Source organism: Sinocyclocheilus rhinocerous, unplaced genomic scaffold (assembly GCF_001515625.1).
Source record: "Sinocyclocheilus rhinocerous isolate Xijiao unplaced genomic scaffold, SAMN03320098_v1.1 scaffold1898, whole genome shotgun sequence".
Classification (NCBI taxonomy): Eukaryota; Metazoa; Chordata; class Actinopteri; order Cypriniformes; family Cyprinidae; genus Sinocyclocheilus; species Sinocyclocheilus rhinocerous.
The window spans coordinates 1,037,016-1,047,909 of NW_015661023.1; the positions used below are offsets into that span (position 1 = coordinate 1,037,016).

At 35.3% G+C, this 10,894-nt stretch overlaps 1 protein-coding gene across 1 annotated transcript in view; it reads left to right on the top strand.

Annotated features, from left to right (window-relative positions):
- The first annotated feature begins 461 nt into the window (after positions 1-461).
- Positions 462-10,894, top strand: part of LOC107726184 (C-Jun-amino-terminal kinase-interacting protein 1-like) — a 30,427-nt gene continuing 19,994 nt past the window's right edge. The window contains exons 1-6 of the mRNA XM_016535704.1: positions 462-517; positions 2,153-2,264; positions 3,980-4,207; positions 5,158-5,239; positions 7,272-8,144; positions 10,226-10,301. Of these exons, the coding sequence (XP_016391190.1) occupies positions 462-517; positions 2,153-2,264; positions 3,980-4,207; positions 5,158-5,239; positions 7,272-8,144; positions 10,226-10,301 (1,427 nt within the window). The remainder of the gene's footprint in view (positions 518-2,152; positions 2,265-3,979; positions 4,208-5,157; positions 5,240-7,271; positions 8,145-10,225; positions 10,302-10,894) is intronic.

Genomic DNA, 10,894 nt, shown 5'->3' on the forward strand with positions numbered 1-10,894 from the left:
CCACCCACACACACACACACACACACACACAATATAACACCTCATATAGAGATGGGGGATGGGCGACATTGGAGACAAGAAGCAGAGAGGAGGGGTGATGTTGTAAAACACACGACTTCTATTGGATGGACTGCATGATTATTATTATGTATCAGCAGAAGGACATTGTCTTGCAGCATCTCTCTCAGCTCTGACTCTGCAAAGCTTTTATTTTGCCATCTCTGCTTGTATTTGTCTGTGATCCGGTTGTGAGGCCGAGTGAGGATGCAGGTAAACACATGAGCAAGGGCAGAGAGATACAGTGAGAAAAATGCAGCATTCATTCATTCTACAGCACATATGAGGATGCCGGAGCCACATGTGCTAGTCAGTCTAACCTGACTTCAGATAGAGCGGCTCGAATGGCAGGCGCCGAGCTTTGACCAGATGTCAACACAATCCCACGCTGCACTGCTCACAGAATGGACTCCAACGGTGATGGCAAAGAGGAATGGACAGAGGAGCAATGGGAGAAATGGTATGAGGTTCTTTTCTCTTCAAGTTTGTGTTTTTAGTGGTAGAATATATAAAATGTTTCTGTGTTAGTGCATGTGTTTTGATGAGCAGCAGATGCAACATTTGTAGCAGATCATTATTTTTGTTGCATAGCAACACTCTTGTTATCATTTGTGTGCAATATTATTTTCAGTATTGCAATGAAATTCTTGTCCTTTGCCAGTTGTTTGTTCATATACTGACATTAATATAAATCTGTATGGGCACAATTTGTTGTCTTTTTAACTAGTGCATTTTATCATACAGATTCTATTAAATGCAGTGTCAGACTGATGCAATGACAAAAGACTTTTATTTTGAAAGGGGCTGAGGATGTGCATGTTGCACACCATGAGCTCTTTCATGCCACATAGAGACACAAGCTGTTCTGAAATCATGTGTGTGCTGCATTTGATGAGAGCCATTACTGAAATAAGCATGCATGTGTGGAGTATAAATACAATGAGGACAAACTACATCCATCATGGTGACATTGTCAGGTGACCCGTGACGTTTGCCAAGTCACTGCTTCCTGCCCTGAATGCATTCAGATAATTAAAAAGAAAATATACACCATATTATATATTTTTTCTTATTTTGTTATCTCTTCCTAATGCTAAAATGCTTTAAAAAAAATTGCACATCAATATACAATCCAAACCTTATAATAACAAAGCAAAAAACACATTTGTAATAACTTTGCACATTTTTGAAAAATATTACATTGGCATAACTTCCTGTTGTGCCATTTTTCATTCAGAATCAGGAGCCTACTTTATGTACTGCTTAATACAGAGCCTGTATACAAGAATAACATTTAATATAAGAAAACCCTTGTGAAACGGAAGTTAGCATACATTTAAAACAAGTACTTATTATGGAAGCAGTATATTTTAAAAGAATATACTCAAGTGTGAACTGCATGTAATGCTTATTTTAATGTATTTTTAGTTTAATTTATTATAGTTTAAATGTAAATTGTCAAAGTAAATTAAGAGTGATTTGTGACCCACTTAAGTAGGACTTAAGTACATCTTTATATGCAATTTCATAACTACTTCTATTGTCTTTGAAATATGATTAAAGTACTGCTGAATGTACTGACGAGCATCTATGATAAACTAAAATATACTTTAATGTCATTTCAACTGAAACTTGGATGTCATGTATTTAAATATTTTAATAATTTGTAATGATGAAGGTGCAATTCTTTTAAAATATAGCCTGTTAACTTTAAATGTAATACTGATAACACACTACAGTTAAAATAATAATCAAGTGCTTTACATGTGCTTTAGTCGACACATCAAAATAAGTGTACTTTAAGATTATTTAAACATAATGATTTAAAATTAACTTTAAAGTAAAACTTTTAATTGAACATTGTTACGAAGGTCACTATTTAAATGTATACTTAAGTGTGTTAAGAAACATGAACTTTACATTATCTGCTAGTACAGTTTTTGACAAATAAACTACAAGTACACTACAAGTGCACATTCAATACAATTAAGCACCCTTCTTTTTCACAATAGGATATTGTGCAGTACATTTAAAAACAAAGAAACAAACAGCCCACTAGCGCCCCCTTGATCAATAACTGCTGTGGTTCTTATAGGTTGACCCATGACATAAGCTTGGATGGATTTGAAGATGAGGATCTGTCTGAAATCACAGAAATCAAGGACGAATTTGCACTGAGGTCCAGACGCAACGACTCTGACGTCAAGGTGAGAAAAGATCTTGCTTAACATGTGAAATATTACTGAGCATCATCTAACAGACATTGCCAGTTACAATCCATCCCTCCTTTCTGTACTTTTCTTTTAAATATGACTTGTTTCTTCTTCTTCTGTGCTTTTCTGTGATTAATAATTATCATTATTTATTACTGATTCCTCTGTTCTGGAAGTGACCTTGCTGTGCACTGCATCATTACACCTCTAGGTGGCGCTAGTGAGTGACTGAGTCACGAATCTAGTTGAAATGCTGGAGTCAGACAGTCAACAATGTCCTGTTTATAATATGTAGTTATGGTTTAAATGTGAATTGTTAAGCATTGTTCAGTCAACAAAACATTTCAAGTAGAAAAGATTATGGTCAGAAAACAGATAATGTGCACAAAAAACTGTGTGGTGCATTTCAGACCAATTTAAAAAAGGCATTCAGCAATAGAGTGAAGTCCTTAATGGGTGGTTATTTTATCACACAGGCATGCAATGCATGTTAAAAGTTAAAAAAATACTAAAGTAACACACTATGTTATTGCATTACTTTTAAAATAAAAGAATCTAATGCTTTTAATGGCATGGAATGAGTTACACTTCTTTCTTTTTTTTGTCTTATTATTATTCTAGAGTGGAAGTGCTGTTGGCTCGTAGGTGTATTTGTTTGTGTGAAAGTGGTATGTTCTGCCAAAGATTTGTCTGTCATTGTTTGTTTTTCCAACTATGTCTCTGCATAGACTACCGTTCCAAAGTTTGGTTTCAGTAAGATTTTAATATTTTTCAAAGAAGTCACTTATGCTCATCAAGGCTGCATTTTTTAAACTAAAAAGACAGTAAAAACAGTACTATTGTGAAATATTATTACAATTTAAAATAGCAGTTTTCTATGTGAATATACTTTAAAATGTTATTTATTCCTGTGATGCAAAGCTGAATTTTCAACAGCCAGCTTATGGGCTTCATTACATGTGTGGCACTAAAGTAAGTCATGTTTCCCAGCCCACTGAACTGATGCAAATTATTGGTCAGTTACACCAAAATACATAATAAACAGAAAATATTTGAAGAGTTCATTTGCAAAAACATATAACTCCGTTTTTAACAATTTTCAAAAATCATGTTTTTTTTGTTTTTTAAGAGAATAGTTGAGGAGTTCATTTGCAAAAACATATAACTCCGTTTTTAACAATTTTCAAAAATCATGTTTTTTTTGTTTTTTAATTGTGCATTCCAATTAATCTCAATCAAACTACAGTTGGGTTATTTTGATTAGGTTAAAAAATAACAAAAAAATACAGCAAATTAACACAATAAAAACATGATGACATAATAAAAAATACGATTTTTGAACATTTTTAAAAACTAAGTTAAACTCTTAATTTCCATTCCACGGGATTTTGCTTTCGCTGCACTTTTTTTATATAAATTCGTCTATATCAAAATCTGCTCAAATCTGGCAAATGTTGCAGCTGAGAGCAGGCCGAGCTCTACGTGTTAATGAGTCTCATTGTAATGCAGTGAGTAAACACCCATATGAATAGTCTTTGTACCAAACCCCTCCCCGGCTCTTGTTCGCTCGGCTTCGCCGGCACTGAAAAAGCCAAAGTCTGATGTCATTGCTTGCTGTAATGGCCCGCTCAGTGGCCCTCATCTCCCCTCTCTTATTCTCTCATTCACTCTCTTCTCTGACTGACAGCCGGTCTTTCCAATCCCTGCAGGATCATGTGATCCAGGCACACACTAGTGGCCTGGACGAGGTGGAGGCAGGCGCAGCGGGTCAGATCCAGGCAGAGACACATCCTTCACATCTTACTGATGCTGCACACAGGAGCCAAAGAGTGGCTTGTCGAGCATCAATGGATTCTGCCGTTACTGTCAGCATGGATGCCTACCGTCCAAAACGACCCACCACTCTCAACTTATTCCCACAGGTGCCGTGGACTCAGGTAATAGACAGATTAAAATATGACTATAGATATGCACCTGATAAGGCAAGGGAAGCAGTGCATCCTAGAACATTTCAGAAAAGAGTGCAAAATTAAATATGATGAAGTAATGTTTAAATAGTGCATAAAGCACTCAATTGATGTTTTAATGACTGATTATTACTCACTCACTTTGTTCTTGTAAAAAGAAGTATACTTTAGCATATGTGACCCTGGACCACAAAACCAGTCATAAGGGTCAATTTTTCAAAATTGAGATGTATGCATCATCTGAAAGCTGAATAAATAAGCGTTCCATTGATGTATGGTTTGTTATGATAGGACAATATTTGGTCGAGATACAACTATTTGAAAATCTGGAATCTGAGGGTACAAAAAAATCAAAATATTGAGAAAATCATCTTTAAAGTTGTCCAAATGAAGTTCTTAGAAATGCATATTACTAATCAAAAATTAAGTTTTGATATATTTACGGTAGGAAATTTACTAAATATCTTAATGGAACATGATCTTTACTTAATATCCTAATGATTTTAGGCATAAAAGAAAAATCTATAATTTTGACCCATACAATGTATTGTTGGCTATTGCTACAAATATACCCCAGCGACTTAAGACTGGGAGTGCGATGGTCTAATGGTTTTGCTTATTTGGAAACACTGATAGGTAAGAGTCTGAAAATTCCCGCTGGCAAATATAAGTTATCTGACTGAAATCGTCTAGCGCCACCAACAGGTCAAATTTGGACATTTGTCTGTTCGTAGTATGAAAACTCAGTGAACCCCTGGGTCTGATAAAATAATGTGAAAGATTAAAAGAAAAGATTGATATTACCTCTGGTTCATCAGTACCCAGTGCCATGTATATAGAAACATATGCTATACACAGTTTGCATACTGTATAATGCAAGATTAGTATGCTATAGCCTGTCTGTTGCATCTAATCAACAGGACACTTTAAACAACAACTCATTTGCGAAGAAGTACAGCTGGCAGCAGAAAATCTCCCAGACCTTGCCGCCCCTTAAAACAGGTGAGTGATCTTTGTTTATGTGTGTGCGCTAATTAAGACATCACAGCAGAAACAACAGTGTTCTCTACTTAAAACAGTGTTTTTAAACAGAATTTTGTGTTTTTGCAGTTATCCTGCTTTCAGCATTGTGACATATACAGTATATTTACATTTACCGAAATAAAATACCTTAAAGGAATTGACTTAAGTATGAACTGAATGTAATGCGTTCAGACACTTAATTGCATGTTAATTACAATTGAATGAAAATGTATTGTAGTTTAAATGTATAATAATTGCAATTAGCTGAACTTTAGTCATTTTTAACCAACTTAAGTACATCTTTATATGCAATTTCATAATTATTTCTATTGCATTTGAAATATGGTTAAAGTACTGCTGAATGTACTGACAAGCATTTATGATAAACTAAAATATGCTTAATTTCTGTTGTATGTAACTTGTATGTAATGCATTTAAATATACGTGTAATGACACATAACGTTGCAATTTAGTACATTTGAAATATATTAACCTTAAATGTAAAATAAAATAACACAACACACTGCGATTAAATTATAATCAAGTAATCAACACATCAAAATAAGTGTGCTTCTTTAAAGCACATCAAAACTTATTAAAACTACAATTTTAAACATACTAGAGTAAAATGTTTAACATTACAAACTGCAATTTTTTAAAGTGTACTTAAGTGTGTTAAGAAACATAGTCATTTAAGTGTCTCTCTTTACATACACTTAGGTGACATTTTATTTTATTAATATCATTGTCTGCAAAGTGTTTTTTTTTTAATATACTTTCATGATTTGAAGTACACTCCAAGTGCACAATCAGTATGATTAAGTGCATTTCTCAAAGGTGTACTTTTAAAAGTGTGTTCTTTTTTGTTGCATTTGCTGTTAATTTTGTAGGTAATTTGACCGTTTGTCGGCTAGCTCACTGTATGCCAAACCTCCCTTGCTCTGTTGTCTCAATGACAAAAGACCAGTCATGTTTTGCTGCCAACTGTGGTCATGTGAAATCGGTTTAGTCGAGTCATCTACAAAAACATGTTTGCATGTGCACTCTAGTCAAACAATGGGTCACATAGGCATAACTAACATCTTGGTCTGTCTGTTTCAAAAACAAACCGAGCCATTTTATGTTTTATTAGTCAGCATGTTAGTAGACTATTACCACTGATCTCCCCTAGTAAAAAATAAAGGTTACATTTTATTTTAAGGTGCCCTTGTTACAGTGTAATTATACATTTAAGTACTGAGTAATATTAAGTAACTACATGTACTTACTATATGGTTAGGTTTATGTTACTTGCATGTAATTACGCATAATTTATTGTTATTATAATAGTAAGTACATGTAACATGTGTAACAAGGACACCTTAAAATAGAGTGTTACCAAAATAAATACACTAAAATGAATTTGAAATACATTTATTTAATGCTAAGTATACTACAAATACATTTATATATTTACAGTACGTACTTAATAAAAATACCCTGCAGCTGTATTTTTAGTATACTAAACTGGTATACTAAACGTCTGCTAAATTGGAACAACTAATTTTGTGCTTACTGCACTTTAATTGTGCGGAAGTCCAACTAAAGATAAACTGAAGTATATTTGATCGTGCTAAAGTGGAACTATTGCAAGTATACGTCAGGTAGCTACAATTTAAATATCTAAAAGACCGATATTATTCAAAGATATACAATCCTCATCAACAGTGACATTAAAACACATTTTATGCTTAATACTAAGAATTGTGCATTGTGCACGAGTTGCACTTGGAAAGTTTAATTATAATTGTTATATCAGTAAGTCTCGAGCGCTACATCAGCAAATATGTTAATAGATTTTAACTATACTTAGTATGAAATAAAAGTATTTTACTTTTTTACTAGGGTCATAACTTAATTTTAACAGAATAATTAAAGTGCACTGCCATATTTATGTGTGTTTGTGTGCGTGCATGGACTTGATTGATACTCTATCAATTCACTTTTTTGTGCACGACCCTCCTGCAACCAGGTGAACTCGCGCCATCTCGCGAACACACGTGTCTGAGCGACGAGGAGAAGCACCACACTGCTCAGAGTCGGACTCAAATGAAAGACTGCGGCACCTCGACCGACAAACCCAACAGTTGCCCCTCCAAACACACTCAAGCTCCTGCCCCACCATACAAAGCCAGAGACGTGCACAGAGAAGCGGGCCACTGCGAACGCATCCGATATCACACAGACGTTAGGCTGGAGCCTACGGAGGAGATCTTTCTGACGCCGATACAGCGCTGCACTGAGGCTCTGGAGCACGAGAGAATGCCGGCGCTTTCCCAAGTAATCCCAGACAGCTCTGACAATGAAGCTCCCCCTCCGTACAGCGAACAGGATCTGCAGCCGCCGTCATATTCCTCTTGTGTGGAGGCTTTGGCTGCTGTGGCCCCTGACAGTGAAGCAGAAGAAGCAACTGGAGCGGAAGATCTGTGTTACGGAGACTGCAGCGCAGGCGAGGCTCACGCGCACCGCGAGGGTTTGTCGGGAATGCTGCGGACTTCCATGAGCAACTCGGATGCAAGCGGACTTTCGTACGATTCGGTCAAATACACGCTGGTCGTGGACGAGCACGATCAGCTGGAGCTCGTCAGCTTGAAAGAGTGTTATAGCGGATACAGCGACGACAGCGACTCGGCCACCATCTACGATAACTGCGTCTCCTCTCCATACGAGTCGGCTCTTGAGAAAGAGGATGAGGAGAACGAGAATGAAGACGGGGGAAGAAAACAAATCGGGATCAAACAGGACGCTTTGACGTGTCTGTCAGAGGACTCCACACCTGAAGCCGACATGCCGTTTTCTCGGAAATTCGTTAATGTTTTCATGAATGGCTGCTCACGCTCTTCCAGTAAGTGCACTGTTATATACTGTTTTATGTTTAAAAAGAAATAATTCTCTTCTGCTCATCAAGGCTGCGTTTAATTTGATCAAAACTGTAAAATTGTGAAATATTATTACAATTTAAAATAACTGTTTTCTATGTGATTATATGTTAAAATGTAATTTATTTCTGTGATCAAAGCTGTATTTTCAGCATCATTACTTCAGTCTTCAGTGTCACATGATCTTCAGAAATCATTGTAAGATGCTGCTCAAGAATCATTTCTGATTATCATCAATGTTGAAAACAGTTGTGCTGCTCATTTTTTGTTGAAACTGTGATGCACTACTATTCAAAAGTTTATTTTTCTTTTTAAAGAGAAAAATTTATACTTTTCTTCAGCAAGGATGTATTAAATTGATCAAAAGTGACAGTAAAGACTTACAAAAGATTTATATTTTGAATAAATGTTGTTCTTTTGAGCTTTTGTAATTAATCACAGAATCCTGAAAAAAATCACGGTTTCCTCACAAATATTATTAATTTTCAACATTGATGATAAGGATCATTATTGATACTTGAGCACCAATAGTAGCTGATAATAATTGAGCAGCATATTAGAATGATTTCTGAAGATCATGTGACACTGAAGACTGGAGGAATGATGCTGAAAATACAGCTGCGCATCACAGAAATAAATTACAGTTTAACAGATATTCACATAGAAAACAGTTGGTGGTTGCCATTGACTTCCATAGTATTGGGTGAACTATCCCTTTAAGAGGAGACAATGCTTTGGATCAGTTACAAAGTAAACAATTCACCCACCGGATCATTACCACGTTTGGTCAGGCTCAACTCTAAATTAACTTTTTATGATATTGCTGGAGAGCTGGTTTAGGAGGCACTCAGCTCAGTTAATATATCAACCAAGTTACATTATTATTACCATTACATATGCGGCCATCATTACAAGGGGTGGGCAATATACAGGTTAAAACAACATACTGGTTGAAATAGTTTTAATCAGTATAAATCTTTGAGTAGAATTAGGGGTGGGTTATATTTATAAACATATATATGACCCCGGGCCACAAATCCAAGCATAAGGGTCAATTTTTCGAAATTGAGATTTATACATCATATGAAAGCTGAATAAATAAGCTTTACATTGATGTATGGTTTGTTAGGATCGGACAATATTTGGCCGAGATACAACTATTTGAAAATCTGGAATCTGAGGGTGCAAAAAAATCTAAATACTGAGAAAATCATCTTTAAAGTTGTCCAAATGAAGTTCTTAGCAATGCATATTACTAATCAAAAATTAAGTTTTGATATATTTACGGTAGGAAATTTACAAAATATCTTCATGGAACATGATCTTTACTTAAGTGAGTATTAATAATAATAATATAATATGTTAAATTGGCAAATGCTGTTCTGGAAAAAGTTTAAACATAAAACTGAAACTGGAATTTATCATTATAATATGATATATTATGCAGAGACAAATATTAATATGGCATTCATAGTTTGATACTGCTAGTAGAGTGGACATTACACTCTTCACATTTATTTTTTTTAGTAAAAGATTCAGAAATATTATATATATATATATATATATATATACAACTGATATTATAAAGTACTAAGATGAAGGCTTTGCTGAGGAACAAGCTATGAGTTACATGACATTCAACCAGTAGCTTAATTTATTTGCTGAAAGGGTGTTGCTATAAACAGGTAAATAAAGAAATCCTACAACGTTATTGTATTTGGTATAACAACGGATTTGTTGGTAGATTCAGCCCCACTGCCCTTGTGCAGTTTTTATAATTAATTTGAAACAGTTTGTTTTGTATGTTCCTAAAAGCCCTTAATAACCCTTGAAAGCTTTTAGTTCAGTTCGTTCAGTGTAGATTGCTTCCCTATAATTTGCAATTGTATCAAATCTTCAATTACTATGTCAATTAGAAAGTACGTGTGTAAGAATAGATCAGTATTTGACCATAATTAGAATGCACTGTATATTGATATAATGCACTGTACTGATGTGAAAGTGTTTGTATGACAGGCTGAAACAAACTCTTTGCTTTGGTGTTTAGGTACAGAATCGTTTGGCTTGTTTTCCTGCGTAATCAATGGAGAAGAGAGAGAACAGACGCACAGAGCCGTGTACAGGTGAAACAGACTGAAACACAACTGTTAACAGTGGATACTGGGTCATTCTCAGGAAACGGCACCATTTGTGACTCAACATATAAAAATAAAAAAAAAGCAAAAGTATTGTTTATGTTTTGTTTTAAAGGGGTGGTTGACTGGTTTTGATTGTGTTTATGGGGTGCAGTCTAACATGTGTTCATGCTTCGTTTTTTAAAAAACGCATTATTTTTCACATAATTTACCTTTATTCTTCAGTCACTTCTCTGATAAACACACTGATCATTTCCTGCTTTTATGAAGCCCCTCCCACAGAAATACGCGATGGACTCTGATTGGTTAGCTAGTCCAGTGTGTTGTGATTGGCTAAACCGCCTCTAGTGCGTGTCTAATCGTCCCGCCCCTCTCCTCAGCGGCATGTGCTACACTTGTATTGTAAACAATGGTGTCGTCTATATCTCTTATCAATTTGAGCTCGATTGAGACGCAGAGGATATTAGTGAAGAGGATCACGCAGAACCTGTGCAAGCACACGGCTTTTAATGGTATGTTTTTTGTTTGTTGTTGTCTCATACTTTTAGATACGCTGTTATTTGTGAATGCTACTGCTTCTG